Source organism: Malurus melanocephalus, unplaced genomic scaffold (genome assembly GCF_030028575.1).
Source record: "Malurus melanocephalus ecotype Western Australia unplaced genomic scaffold, MMel_1.1 scaffold_88, whole genome shotgun sequence".
NCBI lineage: Eukaryota > Metazoa > Chordata > Aves > Passeriformes > Maluridae > Malurus > Malurus melanocephalus.
In genome coordinates, this window is record NW_026623320.1 from 1,707,896 (window position 1) to 1,734,745 (window position 26,850).

At 41.0% G+C, this 26,850-nt stretch overlaps 1 protein-coding gene across 1 annotated transcript; it reads left to right on the plus strand.

Annotated features, from left to right (window-relative positions):
* The first annotated feature begins 10,259 nt into the window (after positions 1-10,259).
* On the plus strand, positions 10,260-26,152 carry RP2 (RP2 activator of ARL3 GTPase). Its single transcript, XM_057368107.1, has 5 exons — positions 10,260-10,456; positions 19,228-19,893; positions 21,535-21,649; positions 22,791-22,876; positions 24,316-26,152. The coding sequence occupies exons 1-5, from the start codon at positions 10,328-10,330 to the stop codon at positions 24,397-24,399; spliced, it is 1,080 nt and encodes a 359-aa protein (XP_057224090.1). The 5' UTR covers positions 10,260-10,327; the 3' UTR covers positions 24,400-26,152.
* The last annotated feature ends 698 nt before the right edge of the window (positions 26,153-26,850 follow it).

Sequence of the window (26,850 nt, forward strand, 5' to 3'; positions counted from 1 at the left end):
CTGGTGAAGGCAATGCTGTTGGGCAAGTTTCACCTCCTGATGGACCCTGGCTACTACCAATACAAGCTCTAAGTGGTCCCAACAGTTGAACCCTTTCAGAACAGGTCTGGATCTAYTGGAAAAATTATGATAGTTGTTGGGTCAAGTTGTGACAGAATGAGAAGCCTGACAGCTCCCTAAAACATGCCTATTGGACATGTAGCTGCCATGTGGATAATACAGGTAGGGGTGCTTGTTATATRGCTGACTGCTGGGCTGCAGGCCAAAGAGAAAGAGGAGAAAGATACAGAAGATTAGAAACCAAAAGACAGAGAGTAGTTGTCTCTCTGCTGCTTTGAGGTGCAATCAATGTGATTGCAGGCTGTAACCCCGAGATAGGAAACACCCAAGATGAATGTGTTAGTGGAATCAGCATCATGATAGGTCAGACAAAATCGGTATTGTAAAGAAAGATTTGATGTTACACTGCATTGTCTCTACCTGTTCATTTCTCATATTAGTAAATAGTGCACTTCATTCTGTAAAGAACTTTTTTCATGTTAATATTATTTGCATGTTCTCAGTTCCTCATCCTTTCCCTGCTGAGATAAATTCCAGGCCGGGGCAGTAGAACAGATGGAGTGATTTATTGTGGCGTAGTTATTACATGCACACAAAGCTGRGACATCTAGAGGCCGGAGCAGTGTGTGCAGATACCGTCAGTACAAATGCATCTGCTACATGTGGGTATTAGAGCATTTTTCAAAAGCAGCTTAGATAATGAGTACATCGCATGACCTCTAGTGGTATTAAGCCCAAGGCACCGTCAAAGTCACTCACAGCAGCTTCGTGCTGCTGGGRAAACACCAAGGTCATAGAGGAACAATCACATATGTGCAAGTTCCATGCCACTGTACCCCCACCTTACCGCCAGATTTATGCCAGCCCCAATTTTGTCCCATTGCCAGGGCAGTGCTGAGAAAAGTTTTAAATTCAGCAAAAATTCCAAGCACTCAGCAGAGCAAATGTTTTGCAGCAATGTTTTCATTGTCARCTAATAAGATATTGTCGTTAATCTTTCCTGGTGTCATTGTTTAACCCCAGCCAGCAGATCAGCCTGACCCAGCCACTTCCTCTGCAGTGGGATGGAGAACAGAATCAGAAGGGTAAAAGTGAAAAAATGCTTGGGTTGAGAAAAAGACAGTTTAAAACAAAACAGAGAGTTAATTCACTGCTTCCCATGGAGAGACAGGTGTTTTGTCATCTCCGGGAAAGCTGGGTTCCATCACATGTAACAGTAACTTGGGAAGACAAATGCCACCACTCTGAACGTCATCGCTTTTTCTTTCCTCCCCCCAGCGTTATGTGCCAGGCATGAAACCATATGGTGTGGTGTATTCATGAGGCAGMTGGAGTCAGCTGTCCCAGCTGTGACCCCTCCCAGTGTACAAGGAGCTCAAGCCTCCTCYCTGGTGGGGTGAGGAGCAGGAAAGGTCTTGACTTTGTGCAAACACAGCTGAGCAACAAGGAAAATACMCCTGTGCTATCAACACTGTTTCCAGCACAAATCCAAAATATAGCCCCACACCAGCTGCTAYGAAGAAAATTAAGTATCCTGGCCAAAACCAGCACACCTACTATTGTCTTCACAATATTGTAGAGAAATAAGAAACCTGGTAACACCCATGCAAGAAGAAATGACAATGAGAACCAGGAGGTAAAATTGGCAATGTTTCTCTGCAGTGACTCAGAAAGTCAAAGAGGAGTAAGAAGAAGAATAATGCTCCAATTCCTGTTTTTGTGAGTTTATCTCCTTGAAGAGGTTCAGCTGTCATTGCTGACATCCCCTCAGAGGATCTGGAATCCCCACTGCAAGAAAAGGAACCTAGAAATTATCTGSTGCCTGGGGTGTCCACTTTTGGCAGTAGGGAGAGGCAAGACCAGGTCTGCCAGAAATAAACTACTGACAGGAAAGKGAGGTGGAACTGGCAACAAATGTGGCAACGGAAGCGCTGAACACCTGATCAACTGTGTGATTAGGAAGCCAGGCTTTCCCACAGGACTGGTAGGAGACAATTCTTCCCACGTGAGCTGCTGGTGCAGCCTCTGGGCAGAACAGCCAGCAGGTTGTAAGATACCTTGGGACAGACAAGTCAGGTTCTTTAAAGTTAGGGAGCCTGTTCCCATGGTTTTCCTTCTCAAATATCACATTCTGTGGCCTCTGAGACTTGCTGAGTGTGCAATGAGTCAGTCYCCAACAGCCCATCCATGGAAAGTATTCCAGTGCTCTGCCACAACTGAGAGATGCACTCACACTTGGATAAAGTGCAATTGCTTGTAATGGAAGACATATTTTGTTTTATTTGCTCTTAAGTTTGGTTTCATCCACATTTTGGTGWTTGGGGTTTTCTCTAGTTCATTTCTTTTATATTCATTGCACTGGGGGCTATTTTGATGTTTTCTAACTATTTTCCTGTTGTTTTCTATTATTTATTCTTTAGTTCTTTGGTGTGTAAATAGCTGCAAAATAGAGAGAGAAACTTCAAAGTAAATTATTTTTAAAGGAAATAATTTTAAATAGGTAATGCAAAAAAATTGATCACAAACCAGTTTAATCCAGAAAATAKTTACTGTGTTTACCTTATGTCAAAAAAAGCATTTAAATTCTAACCTCATTATGTATATATGCCTGAATAAGGTCAGAAATTTATTTGTTTCAGGGTATGGTCCAGGATTATTTACTCACTGTATTTATCAAAACAGATATGTCACCTTCATAAATAACAAGTGAGTATAACTTAACCAGTTGTTTGAAGCTCAGTTGTTGTAGCAGGCAGCTATTTAATATGTGTGTGAATTGATTTGATCATCATTGTCTGTGTGAAAAACTTACCTGAAGTTTTGGTGTCTATGTTTGTTTTCATCACTCTTTGTTTATATTACCAAGACAAAAATTGGAAGTTGAGACAGATCTGGTTAGCTGCCATCCAAAAGTGCTTCTCTGAGATGAATTCCATTACCACACTTTTTTCCACTATCTGAAAAAAGATAGCCTTAAAACTCAACGTTTCATGTCTAACTAGTAGCCCTATCATACWATGGCTAAAGGAATCTACACAGGAGTCTAGCTTGTTTGTCAACAACCTGAGTACTGGGAATTTAAAAAAGGGGAAAAATGCACTTTTAGGTAATTTGCTTGTGCTAAAGATATTCAGCCACTAACAGAAGTAGAGAAGAGACAGTTTTTCCTGATAAGATTAAAAGCAGTGACAATTACTAGACTGTTTTTCTGGGGACTTCAGTCCTGCTGAACAGGTCCGAAACAGAGAAAATTATGAGTCCCAAGTCAGCTATCACTATTGAACTTTGGTTCTTTTTTTTTTCAGTTTGACATTGTTTTGATGACTCTCAGGATGAAAAAAAAATAGCGAGGTTACTGCAGTTTGAATAACACCTGAGCTCCTAGAAAGAGAGGGATTGAAAATTATCAAAACAGCAGAGGATTGAGCMAGAGAAGTCTTCATTTGCCTTAAATTAAAGATATTTCCTATTTTCACATTGYTCATTGGTCAACTTTGCACCAGTTTCTCATGACTTGTTTGTGCTTCCCCTCTTGACTTTTAACTCTGGATCAATTTGCCAAACTACATGCAGGTTGTGTGGAGTATACTTACCCCTGTTTACGACCACAGGATTCCTTTGGAATTTCACCTTACAGAACTGGAATCTGTACGGATTCTTCCTGAGAGGAAGGTCCTTCCAYAGGTTAGATTTTAGTGATTTTCCAGTAAATGTCCAGTAAAAGGGTCTATTTCGCAAGAGAACATATCTTTCATTTCACTCCAGTTCCTCTCTGCCTGAGCATTTTATTTATTGATTTCTATACTAAACACTTTTGCTCCTTCAGTGCAAATTATATTATTTGAAAACCAATCTCAGTGYGAGTCTTCCTAACAGGCAAGCAAGATCTAGAGTTTGATCTCTTCCAAATAATAATTACTTCTGTGTTTTTGTTCCATCTGCTGTCTCAGCAGTATCCCTTGCTATTTTGTATTATCRACAGTTTAACTAATTTATTCCTCAGAGTCTTACAGTGACATAGCACTATTTTCAAAAACAGTGTCTAGAATGTTTATTGCACATTCTGCTGAAAGACAGAAAGGGAAGGAGAGGCAAAACAAATAGAATCCTGTGTTTATTTACTTAAACAGCAGAATTGTTTTACAGTTAACACCAAATATTTAAATGTACAGTTTGGATCTGATTCACTGGCTCATTACCATGCTGATGAAGTTTTATAAAATCTTGACCTGTGTGAGAGCTGTTCAGGCTTACAGCTTGCTGTGTAATTCCCTAAAGTTTATGTAGGCAGAGTAGTGCCCTGCTGCAGCYCTTCTGTATATTTTGGCAGAATTTCAAGTTCCAGATCAGTGATGTATTCTACATTTTTGTTGAAGTTCCCACTTTTTGCCAGTCTCACTGGGAGCATCAGGCAGCCACTATTCATACACACAAGAACAATACGCATGGCGAGTTGGCACCATAGATAAAGCCATCCCACAAAATTGATGTTAAGAGCTTCAGATTGGAAGAKCATCAATAAACTGTGCAACAGTGTAAAATGAAACTTCAGACAAATCATGATGAATTGAGCACTAGCAAATTACCTSTTGCCACCTCCAATTACCCATTTGTAATGGCTCGCTGCACCCAAATTAGGAGGACAATCTCCACCCCAGGTCTCAGCAATTCTTTTYTTGTGCCTCAGGTGCAGCTGAAACCAACAGTGAAAGAGGACTGGCATTATGTCAGACACTAAGCAAGAAAAAATCCCAAAGGAATAGAATGTACAGCCAAATAGGCTCTAAAATGCTAATGTATTAAGTGATAAGAACAAGCCAYCTTTATGAAGTGTTTTCTTTTCTTTTCCATGTTAGGACTGTGACAGAGGGAAACTTTCTATGAGCCTGCCTTTGTAACAATGTCCCACTGCACACCCAGTGATAGATGCCAGATACATGGATAAAGGATACAGAGATGTAACTGGAAGCAGCTACTGCAGATGATCTTGCCAATTTTAACTCAGATACTCAGGGTGTTGAAGCACCTCTCACTTTTACCACAGAAAAAAAAGAACTTTAAGTTTGGGAAAATTTAAGAACTGCTGGGCTATGGTGCAACAAGCTGTTAACACTCATCCTAATTTTAACTGTGTATGAAACACTTTGCGCTTCCTTAAATGCCACTGAAATCTGTAGGTTTAGCATGTGCATACATGCCTTGCTGAATCAGCTGCAGCTTCTTACCTGAATTGTTGCCCTATCAATCATGAACTAAAGAGATGCACTTCATAAATGCCACTTTAATGCCACTACATTGTATTTTCATTTAACATGAGACTGAAGAGTCTGTCTGCTTCAGCTAGAGGCTCAGATGGAACAAAGGGCTTTCTGGCCACCTGAATGTTGGGCAATACCCTGGTTATGCCAGCATTCTTCATATCACAAAACAGGATCTCCGATATAGAACCTTGAGTGAGATTTATCAACATGTAAATACTGCATAAGAATATGCTTTATAGCTGAAAACTTAATTGTGCTCTGTTTGAGCAGCTGCACTCACTGCATTAGCAGCCCTTAAGCCAACTGTGACCTTTTCAGTTGCAGAGTTTCTGTCTCAGAGATGGCTTGAGGCAAAGTTCAGAATTAGTGTGGGGTTCATAGGCATTACACTGTCCTTTTCATTAATATTAGGATATAGTCTTCCATTCCTTCAGCTAACAATATTTAATATATGCCTTTTAAAAATTATTGACTACTTAGATCTTCAGTAAAAAACACTTCTAAAATGAATTGTAGTTCTATGTGGTGCCTTTTAAGAATGATTTAAAATACTATGCTGTCTGTCTGCATGCCATGTACTGCATAAAACACTGCTCACTTTTTTGCCAAAAACCAGCAATAGAAAAAGATGCATAGATAAGATGCAATTCCTTGCAGGGAAGGTATTTTTTTAAAGTATTTAGAAGGTAATTTCTGGGCAAACAAGTTAGCAAACATGAACTGTTCAGTCTGGCTGTTTGTACTTTTCCTTGTCCTGTCAGGTAAGTTCACAGGAACCTGAAACATGGGCACACCTGTCCACTGTTCCCACTTAATGAACCCCAGCATCAAAGATGTGTATTACAGATTGTGTACTAGGAACAGCTAAAGCTACAAAAAGGGGTGCATTTCCTTGTTGACAAACAGTAATGTGATTCAGCAAAATTCCTGGTGACCAGGGCTAATTTCTGTGTGTAAGAAGATGCTTGAAAACTGGGAGGATATGGGCTCAAAATCACTACTAGCCTTGAAAAATACATTCTAGTATATGTTGTCACTGATGCCTCAAGTTCTAGACTAGCTTCTGTTGATGTTCAGTCTGGTAAGAATCTCCAGCAGCAGAAACTCTGCTAGAGACCAAAAAAAGGCCAATATGATCTCATGTATGTGATGACTGTTGTGTGAAAATCCTAGTCCATATATTCACCATCTGCTTTTGGAAAAAACAAAAAAGTGTATGAGACGGAAATGCACAGATGTCTAATTGAAATGGTTGTTTTACACATTCATCCATTTCCCAGCACAGTTTACAATGTCTGTACAAACATTTGTGCTGTCCCACTGCATAGGTGGTTGGGGATTTAAATAAGCAGCTGTAGGCAAGGGATGCTTTCTGTGACAGTTCTGCCTTAAATGTGTAAGAAAGCATAACCTCAGAGAGTGAACCCAGCAGTAAAGTATCCTTCCTTTCTGTTGAATACCATGTAAGGAATTGAATACCATGGAAATATTTGTCTCATCTGTAATTCACAATTTTGTATGAGTACAGGCTAATCTAATCTTAACTAAGAATTCTTTTCCAAAGCTTTATACCAATTCTAGATAAGTTGCTAGGATCCCAAATACAGGACTTAWAATCTTCACTGTTAGAAAATATGAAATGAGCTTTTAGAAAGTARTAGTATTTATGTTCTTTTGTTTTCTTTATTCTCATGTCTTAGAAACGATATTTTCAAGGTCTTCTCTATAACCAACAGGATTAACATCTTCTTTAAACAAGATATACTTCAGATACACACAAAAAATATGATTTCAAGAGCTTTAAGAGACACACAGAGAATACAACGAATCTCATTAAGAAGAAGGCTGTGAAAGTTTGGCTTTGTGCGTTTTGTCAAGCTTCCAACACCACCAAGCCAAGCAGATTCTAACCCATGATAGGAGAAGTGCAGATGTGCACACAGTGAGCTCTTGCTCCCTTACATCACCTSCTCAAGACCTGGGCAGGTTTCCAGGTCCTGATGTTTTCTGAGAACTCCCTCTCTRTGCTTTTGGGGCAATGTAGAAGAGTGTCAAAGAAAAAGAGTCAGGATCTTACCTGCTGGCTTGCAGGCACTACGGAACAATGTGGGGATAAGAGCCAGCCCATACAGAGACACAGCTCATGCTTTGCCCATCTGCCTGAGCACAGGATGACTGYCCCCCAGGAAGGACAGCAGAGACCTGAAAGGGTCCTTGTGAGCTGCACGTGCCTAGAAGATATCAATACAGCACCTCTTTCAACAAATAYTTTAGAATACAACCCTCGCAAAGAAAATGTTTTATTTTTCTGTTACCTAGATACCACTTCTGGAGATCCCAAAACTTTGTATTAGACTGTAATTAGATATATTTCACAACATCCCCGTGAGGGAAATCACTAATTACAGCAGTTTGTTGAAATTAAAGTAAGTGTAGTCATGGTTGGTAGTGACTAGCGTATTACTGCAATCTTGTATTACTACACTTCAGGCTATGATTGTATCAAATCTCAGAAGCCAAGAGGGTTGGGTCTGGCTGGCACATGTATAGAGAATGTAGAACTGAACCACGTATTTGCAATTTCTTAAGAAGTTATGTGCTCATAAATCACAAATAATTTTAATTTGCTCAGGAATAAATACTCTGGGGCTTTGGTGTCAGGAAACATTCTAGAGCTTGAGAGGTTTTGTTGTGCCAGAGATGTAAAACCTATGGCCTGTCCTGATCAGCTGCAGTCATATAAAAATCCCGTATTTTTACACAATTGATAATTTTGCAGGACAATTAATGGCAAAATGGGAAAATCCCAAGTCAGAAACTTACATTTGCCTTGCATCTTCTCATTAGAAATGCAAAAGTAATTATTTCTCTTGCATTTAAATATCTTTCTGAAGCATTAGTACACCAGTGAAAATTCCATTATAGAGCTGAGTGCACCTCAGCAGGGAAAGAAGTCTTTTTACACACACAGACTATGAAGTTTTCTGTTACAACAAATAATCCATTAATTAATGTGAGATAAATATGTTCTGGTAATGTAGTTTTAGATTAATTAAATGGTATTTCACTTTTTAACAAAAATATATCAAATGTTGATTTTTATTCCTTCTATTTATTTTTTTAATGGATGCATGGAAAGAGAAGCCTGGTTGCTGAAAAACTGCAGAACTCTGCTAATTATGAAATACACAGGGCTCTGGCAGGACTGTTAGACTTCCAGAGAGTGAGCTAGACGAGGTGAGGGTGTATCAGACTCAARCATTTCACAAACTGTCTCCTAGCTGGTGCACAGAGGATTTGATAAAGATCAGCAAGCCAGCACCCAAGAAACACAGAAAAATGGCTCACAGAGCAAATCCACTTTTTAACTGATGTAAAACTGTACTTGGTGGTGTTGAGGGTAGCTGTTGACTTGAACTGTAGCATCAAAAACTCATAGCAGGCTTCACAACTGCCCTGGCTTACAGTTTTGCAGGACAGCTGACACCAAAAAGGGTGTCAGTCACTCCTCTTCCTTAGCTACCATTTCTGAGTAACTGGTTTCATTTCCTCCTTTCTCCTGTCCTCGGGGCCCTGAGCCGGACAGGCCTTCCAGCCTGCTCAACTGGCAGAGCCCTGCTCTGCCACATTTGCTGGCTTCTTCTCTCTTCTGTTCCTACAGCAGGAATGTCATCCTTTGTTTAGCACAAAATGTCTCTGAAGTTTTGTTAGTGGGCATGGACTGGATGTAGGTGACCAGGTGCTGGCAGCAGGGGTGATCTCTGTGAGGAAATTGGGCTGTCCCACGCTGGACACAGCCACTTCCAGACAGCTCCAAMATACTCACCATGGGGAATGGCTGAGCCCCAACGGTAACACCAGTGGCACCTCTGGGAAAACGTATTTAAGGAAGGACAAAACCACTATGTATCAGTGAGAAAGTGTTTAAACAGTAAGGTMAAAAAAGGAGGGAGTGAAGGTGCTGCAGGTAGTGCAACAAGGATTTCCCTGTAGCCCATGTAAAGGACCACAGTGGTGCAAATATCCACAGTGCAGCCCATGAAGGACCCCRCAACAGAGCAGGTTCCTCCATTTCTGAAGGAATGGAACTTCACGTCTTAGAAACGACAGACATCAAAGACAATTTTGAAGTCTTTCACCTTAACCGCAGGAATCAAATCTGTAAAATCTTGGGAAGATTATCTTCGAATGGTCAGACAGTCTGWTAGAAAAATGTGTGCGTTTGTCCTCTGGGGGAAAAACCAACCAAACAAAACCAAACCGAACAACAAACTCAGAAACCACAACCCAACATAGGAAGCGCGACTATTTCCAAAGGGAGGCACAAAGCAGCGGGACGCCGGAGGTTCTCATGCTGCCGCTTGCTGCTGCTGCTGCTCTGAAACACTTGGAAGAAGCCGGGTCTCCTGGGGCAGCCCTCGCAGAAGGGCGAGCACGGCGCTGTCACGCGTCCAGAGGGGACCGCGCGATGCATCCATAGAAAATGACGTGATGCGGGATTAGTCGGTATTTACCAACTTTTATTTATTTGTATTTACACGCCGCACCGGCSGTTTTGCCGATATCCACAGCTCAACCCGCGCACAGCTCCGGGCGGGACACAGGCTTCACCCCCGTAGGGCGGTGGGTTCATGAGCAATCGCCGCCTCCTCCGACTCGCTCCCGCGGGACGGGCGTAGGGGAACCCTGGCAGGGGAGAGGGAGCGATGGCGATCGCTGCCGTACCGCATTTCCCCGCTTACCCCTGGCTCCCTCAGCCCCGCGGGTGCGCTGCCTCCGGAGGTTCCTCGCCCGCTGCCGGGCACCGCCCCGTCCCGGCGCCTCCGCTGGCTGGTGGCGATGGTTGGAGCGGGACGGGGCGGGGAAGGGAAAGGCGGGGGGGAAATGTCGYGGTCGCTACGGGAGACGAGGGAAAACCGGAAGCCGGCGGGGCGGGGCGGCTCGGCGCTGGCGAGCCCTTCCCCGCTCCCAGCCTCTCTCCGCCGGGCGGCGGCGGCAGCAGCGCCATGGGCTGYTTCTTCTCCCGCCGCAGGAAGCCGGCCCAGGGCGGCCAGCAGCAGCAAGCGGGAGCCGGGCAGGACTCGGCGGCCGGCGAGCAGAAAGCGCCGCAGTACAGCTGGGATCTGCGAGCCAAGGTACCGCCCCGGCTGCTGCCCCTGGCCGCGGGATGGGGCTGGGGCTGGGGCTGGGGATAGGGATAGGGTGGCGCTGGGGCTCTGGCTGGGGCTGGAGGTATCGCCTGTCTCGCTGGGCAGCGCCTCGCCCTCTCCTGCCGCCCGGGATTTGCGGCGGGGTGTGTGCTCCGGCACGGAGCTTGCCTTTCCCWGTCCCGCTGTTACGGCTCGGTCCGCGCAGTTCAGTGCGTTTATTTGAACGATGAAAAGTGTKTAGCCTAAGGATTTGACCAGTCTCAAATTGTGCAAGCGGAGAGGGCGGTGCGCTGGGTGCCGCGGCTGCCGGCGGGGCGAGCGTCGGTCCCCGGTGCGGGGCTGCTCCGGAGGAGGCTGGCGCTGCCTSCCGGTGGGACAGCGCGCTGTGGGCAGACAGCTTGGCTGGGACAGTCCCCACGGGTGCCTGCTTGCCGTCGGGGTTCCTGATACAGCGCTGAGTCCCCTGGGTGCGCGTTAATGGCTGGGTAGCTGCTTTGCTCGGGAGAGCTGGGGACTCCGCACCTGCCATTGCAGCGGACGCGTAAAACTCGTACCTTGTGTCCTGCTGACTGTCAGTCAGTATTGATTCTTCCTGCTTGGGTGTTTGCGCTGTTGCTTTGGGTTTTTTAAAAGAGGAAGTAGAACCAGCTTATCAGTCACTAAAATGAGAGATAAATCCTTCCCCGTGCTGTTTCCAGAGCTTCTGGAGGCAGTCGTCAGGACTCAAGCAGGAAAGCATTTAAATGCTGGATTAAACGTATTCCTTCCTAGCCTCATTTCAAGTTTTACTTCCTAAATATATAATGACATTACAGCCCTGCTAGGCCTCCCCTCCCCTCCTCTCCTCTCCAGCTGCCTTAGGGTAGGGGAAGCAGAAACTGGAGCAGGCGTTAAACCTAATTGATGTGGTTTCAGCAAACAAAATTTTCAAACCTGTAGGCCATCTTTTACAAGTATGGAAAAGAAAACGTGTGAACTTATTTGAATGTTTAGCTTGCTTGTTTTTTTAAACTTGGCCAGGTGCTCTAGGGTGTCCCTTAAAGTCTTCCAAGCAGATTAAGACGAGCTTAGATGGAGATGAGCTAGAGAGTGTGCGCRTGGCCTGGAGGAGTCGGTTCCCTGAGGATAAAGATGAGCAATCTGTGCTGGGCTTGTTGCTTTGACTGGATAGTGGATATTTACAGAGCAGACAGAGAAGGGGAGGATAGCAGCCTGTCACTTGGATGGAGACTATTCTCACAGGGGGAGGGGCTGTACTGAAGCCATATTTCAGAGTGGTGGAATAAAACTTAGTCTGCCTAAAAGTAAATTACTAAATCAACGTTTGGAATAACATTTTTTTTTTAATTTTAGAGCACATTTCCCAGCTAAAACTCAACAGGTGTAAGAATTTTTACCTCATCTACTTATATACAACTAACTTTGAAAACTAAAAGAAGCAAAGTCAGGATTTAGAAAGACTTGATTCAGAGAATAGCTGGCCTTGTTGCTAGGGAGATGATTGTTGTTAACTTGGTGGAAGTAGGCTCAAGCTAACAGATGAAACYGTTACAGCACCAACAATCTATCTCTGAAGTAAAAAAAAAACCAAAAAAACACTGTCATGTGCTGACATGTAAAACTTCCTCCTTTTCTGTAAAAGACTTTTAGAAACCAGAAGAATCCGTGAGTTTTGGCTGTGCTAGTGAACTGCATGAGCCATTGAATTAGCTACTTAATTTTGTGTTGTACAGCCTAAGAATGGCTATTTAATGTTTAAGACCATTTCTCTTGCTCTTTGCAGCATTTTCATTGGGCTTTTTGGGTGTAAGATTAATGCCTTAAACCAGGAAAGCTCTGAAGTCACCTTCTCTTAGGTAAAGGAACACCGAACACTTGGTGCACTAAACRTGTTGATCCCAGCTTGTATTAAGTGATACTAAATCAATGTTAATGTAGTAACTTTGAATGTTGTCTGTGATACCTTGTCCTGTTGCTTTCTTATTTCTGATGCATGACAGGTAATTATTTATGTCACAGTTTGTGTTTGTATGTAATGTTAAATTGAAGTCAGTTGGAAAACTTGTGGCATCGAGACTCCTTTTTGTTCATCAAGTGCATTGAATTGTATTCAAAACCTTGAAAACCTCAAGTCTGTCAGCAGATGTGCTAAGGAGTCTTTTGATATATATTTCCACCATTTGGGYTGGAGATGTGTTTCTAATTTTTAAGCTGTGTTACTCAGCGATGCAGTTGTGGTTATATAGTGCAGTTTTGCAAGCAGGTTTGGCAATTGTCTGTAGTTTTTGTAAACTGTGTTCCGTATGTTCTTACAGATGGGTATCTCTTGCTGCTCAGACACTCCCACTGTCTTCCTGGAAACTAATGCCATGCTGACATGGCAGAAAAATGTAGGCACACTTGTGTGYGTGTTTGTGTGATTAAGGATGTGTGGAGGTTGACTGAACCTGAGGGTTTCTTCAGCTTCTGAAGGAGATCATTGCTAATTGAGCCTATTTTAATCATGTTCTGATGGCACAAGTTGATTAGTATTGCTACTATCTGGTAGAAAAAAATGATATGATGATATCCCAGTGACCATGTAACTCTTGTTTAATACTCCCAAAAAAGGACCATGTAGAAAACTCTWAATAGAAAGTGTTATAAGATGCTGGTAGTTGAATTAAAATTAAGGAAAGTATGTGAATTTGAGGGGACTTTTCAGATTTCTGTGACTTTATTAAGGACAGAAGTTTTAAGGTATGCAAAATTTAAYCAAATTTAGATTGTGTTGTAAATCCGCTGGAGTCTCTGTAATGCTTACTGAGCCTTGGGTTCAGAGAACTGGGTGAGGATTACCTATGGTGCAGTAGAAGAACCAAAGGATCAGGTTATCTTGAAAACAGAAGGGAAAAGGRTGAATATTCAATTTCTTGCTACTCTGGGATTTTTAGTCCATGAGTATAAAGTAGAGCACCATTTATTCCAGAATCTGTGATTACTGAATTGAATCCTGAGGACYTACTATGTCTCTTACTGTCTTTGGGCTGTCATGAGAGTCTCCTGACCAAGTGTGGGAGAGGAACTTGGTGGTGCTCAGCCCTTCTCAGCCTTCTTCAGCTAGCTTTGCACCTGGATTGTTTTCCTTTCCTACTTAATGTATGACTAACAGCAGAATATGGGTATGTACAGACAGGAACTGGGGTTTGTGTCATGTCATGGCAGATACCCTCATGACCTTCTCCACAGGAGAAGAAACACAAATAGGTGCATCATCTTTTGTGCTGTTGTCTCATGTTCAAAGAGGTAGGATTAGATTAATTATRATCACAGTGGCATTTAGAGCTTAGAGGAACTTAGCTTTCCAGATGTTTTTTTTTCCTTCTAGAAGGAACAAGTAAGGTTTTGTTTTATGTCAGCTGACTTGCAACTCAACTGTTTTAGCTGATAGGAAACATGCAACTATCATTGTTATTGTTGGTGATGGCTGTGTTTAAGTAGTTTAAAAACCTCAAGAGGTTTAACTTTCTACCAAATCATAGATAGTGTTTTTTTTATTTATCTTACATTTGAGGATTCTTCTCAAATGGTCTGAGCTGACTTGGGTATCTTGAACTGTCTAGATTTTGTTTAGGTAGCATTTTGTATTTTATTTCAGAATATTAATAAAATAATTTTTCTTTTCTCTAAGCAATTAAAATATTTTGTCCTTAAATCCAATGTATCTCTCTTATGCTTCCTGGTGCACCAGAACTACTGCTGTGATTCTCAAAATGTGGTCAGATCAACTGAGAAACAGTCTGAAGGTTTAAATTAAATAATTTTGCAGTTAGGTCAAATACAGGCTTGTAGTAAGTAACTTACTTTCTTTCAGCTCTTCTTTATGCAGTATTTGGCAGTGGTTTGCTGTTTGTGAATGACCATTTTATGGGGCATTATGGAACAGTGTGAAGATTACCAAGAATAGAATAATAGAATGAAGTGAGCATTCAGACTGTTGTATTGGACAGTTCTAAAGTCAGGGTGAGCAGGAGATGCTCCAAAATGAARAACTGTTTGCTAATGACTGGAACCTGCACTACTTTTCCACCTTTTCTTGTGCAACAATCTTGAAATCTGCCGGTGGGTGAGTAACTTCAACACGCAGTCTCCAGAGGATGTTGCAACTCACTGCTTGGAGGTACCAAACCCATGCAAATATGAATATAGAGAATTGTTTAGGCCGGGGAATGCACTTTTCTTTCTTATTTCCCTTATGTTAATAYCCCTGCCAACAAAAATAGCACTTAAAGCTTCTTAAGTCAGTGTGCCTACCCTATAGGTGCAGCTTTTAATGTCACAACAGCCAACTCTTGTATGTCATCAGCTGTATATAAATTCATATCTGAACTGCCATCTGTAGAGAGTTAGAGATATAGGGGATGATTTTTTGAGACTTACATTTAAAAAAGAAGACCTTAATGTGAGTGGTTTACAAATATTTTACMAACTGTTTTCTCAGCAGCCTAGAGACAGGTAACTAGGGGAGAACTGTCAGAACAGCAGCACCTTCTCCTGTTTGTGGGGGTTTATCACTGTTGACTGAAACTCCTTCCCTTATGCACCCTGTAAAAAAGTCTTGCTAGGACATGAACTCATACCAGAAAGAGTTCARGATGTTGGGATCCTCTGTGATTCTAGGCTGAGTTACCACTAGAAACTGTGAAGGTCTAGTACTGATTTCTAAGCCTTCTTCCAAATGGGAGCTGCCCAGTCTGGGTGCCAGTAAACTGGGAAATGGTGGCTGAAGAGATACACGTCATGTGTGGCTTTCACASAGCCGCTGACCTTCTTGCACGACAAGTGTTTGCAGGAAGGAAAGCTGCTTAATGCACCTTGCRCTTGTTGTAACAGGATGTCCTAGAGTTGTAAGCAACCATGACAAATGCTTGTSCTCACTTCTCTCCTTTCTTTTGTTCTTTAAAATCCATGCTCCTTATAATTTGTCCTCTAGTCCTTTGTTAACAGATTTGTCACCATTGTAATTGCTGAAAACCAAAGATTAGACTTCTATGCCTGTTTTGGGAGGGARGAACATTAGCCCTGTAATCAGGGTTACCTTTTTCGTCATCATATCCAATAATTTTAGGTCATTCTATGGAGGTAATTCCTGAACCTAAGCATAGTCACTTCCATTAGAAGTATCAACTCCTGAGCTGTGCCCRTATCTATTAATGTGTGAGTCTTATCTATGCCAAGAACGCTTTAAATTCAGCTGAAAATATTAAAAGTTACTTCTATGAATCCTGTTATCTTTTGAACTTATATCAGCCTGTGGGAAAAAAAAGACATTAAAAAATCTGTAAAGGGTTGGAGAGTAAAGCATCTGTTTGGGTGAGATGGGTGGATTTGGACAAAGTATTTTTTAAACTTTATTCAAATTCAAAGGACAAATAGATKAGTTATCAAATAGTGGAATTTTGCTGACCTGCCACATGCTTAAGATTTTATAGCCAATGTTGCACCAGATGGATGGGCAGAGAAATGTGCATAGCCCTGRTTGTGGTTGTATGAGACTGCAGATGTTACTTTCTTCCTTTTCTTTTGGCTTTCCTAGCCTGCTTTTTTTGCTATGTTGCCAAGAGAGACCTTCAGAAGCAGTTGGTGTTGACTGTCAGGGGAAGGAAGGTRGTTGCAGTGATTTAATATTAACCTGCTGATGATACCTGAAGGCTTCAGAGATGGTGAACATGAACCAAGAAGGCCGATGGCAGCCTGGCTTGTATCAAAAATAGTGYGGCCAGCAGGACTRGGGCCACRACCTGTAYTCAMYRCTGGTGAGGCTGCACCTCAAATCCTGTGTGCAGCTCTGGATTCTTCAAGAAAGACACYGARGTGCTGGAGCTTGTCTAGAGAAGGACAGGGGAGGGGTGAAGGGTCTGGAGCACARGGCTGAKGAGAAGCAGCTGTGGGAGCTGGGGMTTTYTAGTCAGAAGAAAAGGAGGCTCAGGGGAGACATTATTGCTCTCTACAGCCACATGAAAGGAGGTTGTAGGAGGCAAGGGTTGGTCTCTTCTCCCAAGCAACCAGTGATAGGACAAGATGAAAAGGCTTCGAGTTGCTCCAGGAAAGGCTCAGATTGGAAATTCTTCAGTAGGAAGAATTTCTTCATGGAAAGAGTTGGAACAGACATCCCAGGGAAGTGGTTGAATCACCATTCCCAGAGGTATTTAAAAGACATGTAGATGTGGCAGCTGGGGACATGGTTTAGAGGTGGACTTGGCAGTGATAGGTTAATGGTTGTTCTTGATGGATTKAGAGGCCTTTTCCAATTTAAACTATTCTGTAATCCTATGAGCATATAAGGAGCTATTGGAGGCATCCTCAAAATCATGGTTCTGCCTTCATGCTTGTTTCTCTGGCATGTTTCTTTTACCCAGGGGAAGTGAAATATTTGTATCTGCTATAGTCTCTTAGGTTACTCCTCCTCTCAGGGGCAATAATCCAGTGGGAGGAGAGAGCATTAAATCTATTTCATCCAGTCTGTACTGCAATGTTAAACAATAAATGCTCTTGGTCTTTGAAAGGATAACTACAAAGCAAAATTAAAGGAAATGGGCAAACTCCCTAGCATGGTCAACAAACTGAGAAGTAAAARCTATGTCAGGGCAGAACTCTTAGTTCTGGGAAATAGGGAAACAAGGAGGAGCTTCTGAATCTGATAATAAGCTGGATTTTTATATTTAACTTGACTGCTGTTCTTACTCAAGAACTCTCATTTGAAACTGTTTATAAGCTGTGAGCTTGCTAASTAACCACTGTTTTTCACCTAGGCCTAAATAAAATTGCAAGGTGAAGGTAAAGTTTCACACGTCCCTGCAAAGGCCCCTGTGTAGGCCGAACTAGTGCTGCTTCAGAGGCTTTGTAGAGCAGAGCARTTCAGAAGGATGTGCTTAACTCCAAGTTTCAAAAGAGCTGTAAGTTCTGGAAACAATGAACTTCTCTTTCCTAAGAGAAGTAACTGCTTCTCTGTGCCTCTTTTGAAGGCAGTCTCCCRTGGTTATTTAAAAAAAGCCCCAACACCCAACATACAGACATACACAAACAGACAAATGTTCTAGGAGATGCCTGGGAAGAATATATCCAAAAGCAATTTTAATACTTATATTGTCAAGTAAGAGGGAATATGAGTGTAAATAGTTTGTATCTGGATCAAATTATGTAACATTACTTGAGACTGAAGACATTGGAGAGTTTGAATCCAGAGCATGCTGTGTGACTATGTTTCTGTGCAGTGTCCCTTATCTTTTGAAGCTCCCAATTTTATTTGTAACACTTCCAACTAACTTTCCTGGTTGTGTACTAGCGGTATTAATTATGATTGAGGAGAGAATTCTAGGAAACCATCTTCATTGTCTCAACTCGCATTTTATTTGGAAGTTTTGTCAGCTGCAAACCTCCTTTTGCTGTCTGAAGGTCATATATGATGCACAGAATGAAATACATTTTATCAGTTGGTAGAGATTTTTAGCTTCTTGCAGCTGTTCTTGCTGATAGCTGTTTTTTAGCTGTTCTTGCTGATAGCTGTTGCAGTCAAAAGCTATCTAGGCTGGTTTAGTGAATATCTAGTGCTAGTTGATTCTGGTTTATGCCATTGGCTGGTTTCTAAATATTGTGTGAGTGTTTGACACGCTTGGGAGAAGGTTCTTAGAAATTGGGATACACAGAAACTGTGGTAATGCGTGATAACTGATTATGGTACACCAGATTTTAGGACCCTCATGCTGATAATTAAATAGCAAGTTTGTGAAGTGGCCTTGCATTAGTCTGGTTCAGATACTTGTACACTTCTAAGTGCTATTTTAATGAGCTTTCACAAGAGGGCAGAGTAGAATTTGCTCCAGGAATTGTGGTTGATGGGAGACTTAGCACATCTAGAAATAAGGCAGCTCAGATTCCTTTGGTTTTAGGACAGCATGGGCTGTATCATTCATGGTTTCCCTCTGTATTGCATCCATCCTGGGTGCTGTGTGGTTTATGAGTTGCTTCTTCCTAAAGGAGAGTGAGTCCCAGGGAGAGCCACAGCCTCTCTGGAGTGTCCTGCCTCCCTGAGGAGGATGCTGGAGCGTGGAGATCTGCAAACATGCCCCCTGTACCACATCTGCCAATTTTTCCTTCTTGGACATAACTAAAACAATCTCATATGTTTTGTTAGCACAAAAATATTTTCATTATTAGCACAAGATAATGCTGCAGCACAGATAAATGAGCTCTCTGTAGWATCGCTGTAGAGACGATACTGCTTGACAGCAAAAAGGTTTCCATGCAATRTGTTGAGGTGCAGTAAAGTATGACCAAGAAAGCTACTGGAAAAGGAAATACTGTGTATCTCAAGCTTTATGAATCTGTTACTATGTTCAACAATTTATTTATTACAGTTACCACACTCATACCCAGAACCATCATCCTTGTTGAAACAGTTTAGAGTTCACAAATAAAACTACCTCTTCTCGCCTCCTTTCTTTATTAAAGGACAAACTGAGTTGTTTTTCTTTTTCCCCGGAGCATCTCAGAAGTGTAGTTTCACTTCTTAGTTGTACCCCAGTACTGTGTATTCCAGCAGTTTAGCTAAAAGAGCTGCTTCTGATCTTTCATAACTCATTGAGGACTCTTTTGGCAGTTTATCCTGTACAATTCAGTAGTAGTTCAATCAATGCAAGTCAGTTGGCATTTAGCATTATAATATTCTCTGTATTTGAAGATTTTAACCTTTTTTTTTTTTTTCCTTCCTCCTTCAGATTGACCCCAAGGATTACACTTTCTCTGGACTTAAGGATGAAACAGTGGGTCGACTGCCTGGAAAAGTAGCTGGGCAACAATTTGTCATTCAGGATTGCGAGAACTGTAAAATCTACATATTTGACCATTCTGCTACAATCACTATTGATGACTGTGTAAATTGCCAAATCTTTTTAGGACCAATAAAAGGCAGCGTGTTCTTCCGTGACTGCAAAGATTGTAAGTGCGTAGTTGCCTGCCAACAGTTCCGCACACGGGACTGCAAAAAGCTGGAGGTGTTCTTGTGCTGTGCCACCCAGCCCATTATCGAGTCCTCCACAGGTATGAAATTTGGATGTTTCCAGTACTATTATCCTGAGCTTGCTTTACAATTTAAAGATGCTGGTCTGAGTATCTTCAATAACACATGGAGCAACATCCATGACTTTACCCCTGTGTCTGGAGAAAATAAYTGGGGCCTTTTGCCTGAAACTGCTGTAGTCCAGGATTATGTTCCTCTGCCCAGCTCTGAGGAGCTGAAAGCTGTCAGGATTTCTACTGAAGCTACAAAGAGCATAATACCAGTAACTCGAGGACGGAGACAGAAAAGCAGCGATGAATCGTGTTTGGTTGTGTTTTTTGCYGGTGACTACACAACTGCAAATGCCAGGAAGTTAATTGATGAGGTAAGCAACCTTTGTCTTCATTCAGGTTTTTCAATTCTTAACTGAACTTTCCTCTGAACAGCCTCTGATGCTCCCTGAAGGGTGACTATAGAGGCTTTGTGTGTCTACTGACCATACTGATCAACTGCACTGTTTAAAACCTTAAAGCAAGATAGGAGACTGAATCTCATTTGATCAGTCAGTTGTTTTACAGCTGACATCCTGTGAGTGGCACATCTGTCCTCTAACAGTTCTGGTATATTTTTCCATCATAGCACAGCAAAGTGATGCGCTGAAGAAAATGTGTAGTTGATCTGATGAACTTGGTCAAATATAGAGTGATTGATAGTGCTTGTAAAAGGGATGTAGCTATTAACTTGTTATCTTGTTACCCTGACAGTCTCAGTTAACAAAAGCCTGTCCTGAAAGTTTTTCCAGTACCAACAGAGAGTCTAGAAAAAAATAATGTGTTAAAATGTGTCCCCTGTGTCATCCTGTGATATTTTTTTTTTTTCCTGAAAGAGGCAGTGAGTGTTTGTTGTGGCTGGTCAGCTGCCTTCTTCAATGATTTAAATAGCTTTTTTATTGGTTGGTGGGGTTTTAGTATTCTTTAATTTTTTTTTAAAATCCAGAGACAGCAGCTTCCAAGTTTGGCTGAGTTTGTGCTTTCAAAAACCTGGGAGTGACTTGCTGCTTACAGCACCCTGAAGTGCCAGGGGTGTCACAGACCAGAGCCAATAATCATGGGCTACAGCATCTGAGAGTGCATCTGCAAAAGCAGATCACAGTGTTGTATGATTGACTAAACATCTGGTGGAGCTCTTTCCCTTGGGTTTTTATCTGCAAGGAAATAAAGCTGTAGGGTGTTTTCCTTGCCTCTCCACTGCTCAGYTGGACTTTTATGGAACTGAGCTATGGACAATTACTTGGGTGAAATGGCATAATGATATGGGGTTTTTTTTTTTCTGACAAAAGAATATCTACAGAAAAGAGGGTAATTGATGTGTGCCCTGCTAATTACTAGTTATTTAGTAATTAGAGTTAAGAAAATGCTAGAAGACTAGTTAGTGAGTTTCTGTGGAAATCTAACTGCTCTGTAGATTAACAGATGTTTTGGCACTAAAAATGTGTTTGCTCCTTTCCCAGTGCTTTTAGTTTCATGTTAATTAGATTGGAGTAAAAATTGTGGAGGTGGGGCAGGGATGTGTACCTAAATTTTCCGAAGTTTTTAACTATTGTTCCAAAATTGAAAACTTCAGCAGTGGATAGATGAGAGTTCRAGCTAACACTTGACTGAGCTATTGCAGACTGAAGAGAGTTAACTGTTTGTCTCGAGATGCTGAATGCCTTTAACTCCCATTGGTTTCTGCTCATGAGGGACTGTGGGGAAAAACACGTAACCCTGGGCCCTAATATGGAACAAAAACATTCACATTTATTCCTCTAGGTGCACTAGGGCAGAGAAGAAAATCTGGAGGAATGAAATGAAAATAAACAGAAGTGTAGAAAAAGCAAATGGTCTCTGAAAGAGCAAGAAGGGTCCCTTTGCTCTGTGACTTAATGTGTATGGGAAAAATGGATCTATTACAGTGTAATCTGAATACTCAAGTTGAGCTCTGCCTTGGAAGCATTTTTAACATGAGTTTTTTTCTCTGTTAACAGATGACAAGTAAAGGCTTTCATCTGGTACAGACTAAAGAAGTCTTAATGAAGGCAGAGGATGGTCACAGAGTTTTCAATCAGTGTGCATCAGAATTCATTCCACTGCTGGAAAAAGGTGAGTTTGCATTTTTTTCTCCACTTGATATGGAAATCTGTCACCAGAGAGTTCTGGAGAAGAGGAATGAAGGAGAAATTTGTGTTTCAAGGGCATGGTGTTGAGATGAGTTTCAGAAACCTCARTGAGGCCCTAAACCAGCCAAAAACTCCTGAAGGCATCAGAAATAAGTTATTCCACATGTATTTTGTGTTTCTGCTCCCCCTCTAGTGGTCCAACTGCATAGCTCAGGAGCAGTGGCACATGCAGATCTGCCTGTAGTGGTCAAAAGAAGCTCRTGCTTTTAGACTATTTGTGACTTGTCACCAATGCTGCTCAACCACTGAGCAGTTCAGAGCTGCTGTATAAATATTTAAGCAAATTAGTGTAGATGTGTATAAAGCAGATAAGTGTTTGATTTTCTTGTTTATAACTGGTGTATTGTCAGAGTATTTCAAATATTCTGTTGATATAACTGCAGTTGGGTTTTGTCTCCTCTTGCAGAGGTACTGACATTTTTGTYATCTGTTACATGCTAAAGCTCAATATACATTCCCAAACTTAGTAGCAACATATGGGTTTTTCATGGTGACATGAAAGGACTGTGATGTTCATTGCAAGAACAGAAGAAGTCATTGCACTTGTAAAATGATAGYGTAGTTTGTGGGTTAAATTGCAGTGATATGGGAAGAAATACCATRTTCAGAATGAAACCAGAGAAAGCAGAGCTGCAAACAGTGGGTGAGAACAAATCTAAAAATCAGGCAGGCAKTTCACTATCTTGGGACTGAGGCAAAAATGCCTGAATGACTCAGCCCCACTCCAGATGTCTCTGAAATGGCTCACTATTTGAGCAGTATAGTCTGACTCACTTCCATGATGCCTTGCACTCCTTAGCATTTTTGTGCTATTGCTGCCTTTCAAGAAGTAAAACTGGAATCTTGCCAAAATCTCTACAAAAAACATGAGCATGGAATTGCAGATAACACTGTCCCTTTTATAATATGTTTAAGTGTTTTTAATTCTTTATCTGCTGTTATGGGTCTGCTCAAGCAAAAAAAAAAAAGCTTCTTGCAGGCTTCACAATTCCCTATGGGATGAGAAATCTGTTTCCATGCCAAGCTTAAAAGTCATATTGATTTTAGATGAAACTATTTTCTAGGTCCAGTGGTTGCTTTGGAGTTCAATGGAGATGGCGCTGTGGAACAATGTCGAAGTACTATAAATGAAGTTTTCAGTGGGACCAAGGTAAGCTGCTGCATTGCTTTATCCACAGCAAGTATTACAGAATGGCTGAACTATTTTATAATCAACATATAGTGTTGACACACTACATAATCTTTTTAGGTTCATGGGTAGTAAAATTGGAATATCCTTTTGTTTTGGTGTTTTTTGTACTAAAAACCCAAGTTACTTGTTGGCGACAAGAAAATTGTCCTAGCAAAGAGAGTACTGAATCCCCATATCCACTGAAGAATATAAGATTTCTACTTAAAACTGTTATTTCACATAATAATAGCAAAATCAAGTTCTATAAATATAGTATAAAAATATTTCACTTCAAGTCTTGGATTTAGCCACTGAGCTTTGTGGTGTCCTGTCTGTTAAACCATGACAAAGATAATATGACAGGATTTCAACTTTTTTCCATATTTACCTTTGCTCTGTAGGAAACTGCTGAATGCCTTCGTTCAAAGGCAGTTTTCTCTTCTGTCAGCTTGTTTCACTTTAGCTTCCTTACACCACCCCTCCTCTTTCCTTGCTGTTTCCTTTCTCTGAATGGCAATGCTTTCGATAAAATTTCTGGGAACATTTAGAGCACTCCTGATAGGGGAATGTGACAAACCCTTTGCTTTTAGGCACCTGTTCAAAGAAGACTAGAATGTCTTTGAGACATAGCATCCATACAGCTCCTTGCTGTCTTTCAGTTCCTTTCAAAAGACTTACTTTGAAGTAGGCTGCCCAGTTTCTGGAACACACTTACCTCGTAACAAGTCATCTAATTTAATTTTTTGATTGAGTCTATTGCTTGCATGTTGAGATTGGTGAGCAGCCACAATGCTCTCTGTTACACTCAACTGTTTGGGTATTGCCTAAGGTAATTGTTGTTGATCTGCTGAAAGCCTTCAAAGGTGACTGTCCTAGAGCTTGGACTTTCACATACATATATAAATTTTGAAAAATGTAGATGTAATTAAAGTTATTAAAAAAAAATCATTGCTTCTCCAGCAGATGACTAAGTTTTTTTTTGAGGGTAATATAGCACAAGGAAGTCTTTCTTAGAAACTGTGCCTTTCTGTTAAAGGAAAGTAGTAGTATAAGGATTTTGTGTATTTATTTTTCCCCTGCTCTCATGGAGAGAGTTGACTTTACCAAGCAAAATATATCTAAATAGACACTAACTGAAGCTGTGAACCCTGAATAATGAAGTCCCAAACTCCTGATCAGCAGAAGGCAAAGGTTAATGCAGCTAGCATGTGTGCTAGGAAAGGGTGATGGTAACGAATGGTGGGTGCATCAGGGCTTTCAATTCAGAGAGAATTGTAGGACTGTTCTATCATACAATGGGAACCGACAGAGAGTTGTGTCTCTCATGAAATGCAAAACTGAAAATAAGCATTACTGATTCCAAATGAGCAAAGACTGCTTTCACTGAYGCATAACTATTTTTTTGTTTAACAAAACAGGTTTTTGTATCAGAAAGCAAAGCATCAGCATCTCAAGATGTAGACAATTTCTACAACTTTGCTGACATGCAGATGGGAATGTGAAGTTTAGCATGAAGGTGCTCACGTTCACTTTGTTTCAGCACTTGGATGTCACTTGGCTTGAATATCGCAGTAGTTTTGTCATTTAGTTTTGTATTTCTCATATATCCCTTTTATAAAGCCACTGGTGGTTTTAATACCATATTATCTGAACTGGAGTACACACATAGCTCCCCATGTGCATTGTGTTTGAAACTTAAATGTAGCTCCAAAAACAATTGAACTTTTCTACTAACTTTTTTACAGTGATTTCTAAACATCTATCGACACTTGAATGTTTCATGACAATATCTAATGGTTATACATATTTTAAAAGTGCAATGCTGATCCAAGTTTGTTGCAGTAGTAATTGTTATCTTTAACTCAGATACATTGTTTAGGAAACTTGCCCTTYAGAATTTTCCCATAAGCAAATTTGTCTTCACTGGGGGTCTAGGAAGGAAGCTGTAGTCGTTGGCTTTTTCTGAAAGCTTAGTCTGAAATGAATTGTCCTTGCAGTATGCTTTCAAAAGCTGTTTGTGACTTTGGCTTACTCTGCTTCAGCACTTTTTTTGAATAAAGTTTTTTGCAGTAGCATTTATGGTGACCATTGTCACGACAGCATTCTGGTAAGAGAGCACTTGCCAGGCTTTTCTGCTTTGAGGTGAATCCTGAGCATGAGTTCTCTGCTGAAGCTACTCTAAGGTCTGCTCAGGTTCTTTGGCAATACAGCTGCCTCTGGCATTCCCAAGTCACACATAGCATATACATGAGGTTTCTTTGCGCTAGGAGCAATAAACCTCTGGCATGTTGTTGTTTGCTAGAAGGGTCATACAGCAGCCAGTAGTCAGAGAAGGATTTTGATGGCATTAAAAACCCCTTCCTTGCTAGACCCCAGGAGAAGGCTTTTATATTCAGAAGTAGTACAGAAAGTGCTGTAAAGTGCTATACGCTGCCATAGGGTTTATTTTGTTTTAATTCTAAAAAAAAAACTGAAGAAGTGCTACCAGCATTTTGTGAGATGCACTTGGATAGCGTTCAGTAATAATGCTTATTGCTAAATATTGCATATTAGAATGCAAATCTATATGGGTATTAAATAAATGATTGATTTATTTTTGCATATTGAATCCCTTACTGATTTTTCTACATGAACTTAAAGCTTATGTCCAGGTTTACAAGACCTCTGTAATACTTGAACCAATTGTGCATGCAGGCACACAAAACCAAATTTCACAATTAAAACAGTGGCTTGCAGGTTGCATAGCCTTTGCAATTCATTGAATGGGTTGGGGCTKTGTTGAGGTGCTAAAGCAATTTCCTCACTATGGTCATCTGTCAAAAGGGAAGATCTTGAAAATCTTAACTGAAAATGAGTCTTGACTGATCAGTTTCACAGCTCTGGAGCTCCAAAGTGGGTGGCTAAAAACCCATCTTTAATTATTTGGAATTAGCACATGAAAGAATCCATTCTTCTGAAATTCATAATTTTGTAATGCACAAGAGAGAGTCTGAACTGTCATTTTATCGCCACTGGGCAAATGATTGCCATTGGTTCAAACTAGAGAATATGTCCTTAGGACCTCTTGTTGCAGTTATGCATAGAATAAATAAGAAAGAGTATCTCCTGAACAAACTAAACCACTGGTGTACTGAAGGTAAAAAAGTTGCCACTTCTCTCAAATGCTTTTGTTTGACAAAGTGAAAGAAAAACAAGCCACCACCAGAATCCAACTGATAGCCGAAATTACGACTTATTTGCACTTAGCAAGCCAGGATTTTTAATATGTGTGAGGTGAGGCTCTGAAAAGAACTAAAAATTTTATCTTGCTCTCCAAAGTACTAGCACAACTCACCAGTCAGCATTTACAGGAATTAATCTAGACATCTACAGTAATTTTTTTTTTTTTTGTATGGAGAGTACATTGAAATTATGTAATGTACTTCGGAGCTGTCATTGTGTGATTTATATCAGCAGTGCATATATTGGACTACCTTGGTCTCTAAACTTTTTACATGTAATATTTTCAAAGTTTTATGCTGACACATGATTATGTGTATATTTATAGCTTATTTTTTGTATCATCAACCTGCTCTGGAAACAAAGTGCTAAATGGACTTTTGTGACCACTTTTGCTGGAGGACAGGATGATTAATTGAAAATTAATCTAGTCTTGAAACAGTGGAATGACTTCTGCATGCTGGGAAACAGCAGTGTTGCTTTTTTTTTTTTTCCCCAATATGGATAGTATGTTTACCGACATCAAGAATTTTTAATAAAAMATCCCTAAATAATGAAGGAATTTCTCAATCCAATTATTTATCTTTCAATTTGCATTTCTTGCTAACATGTGTTAAGAACACTTCTAGTTGAAGAGTCAGGAATTCTTTGCATGACAGAATGGTACATCTTTCATGTATTCTTTGTACATTTTTTGTGTAGCTTTTAATGTAATTTGTATTACACTGTGAATG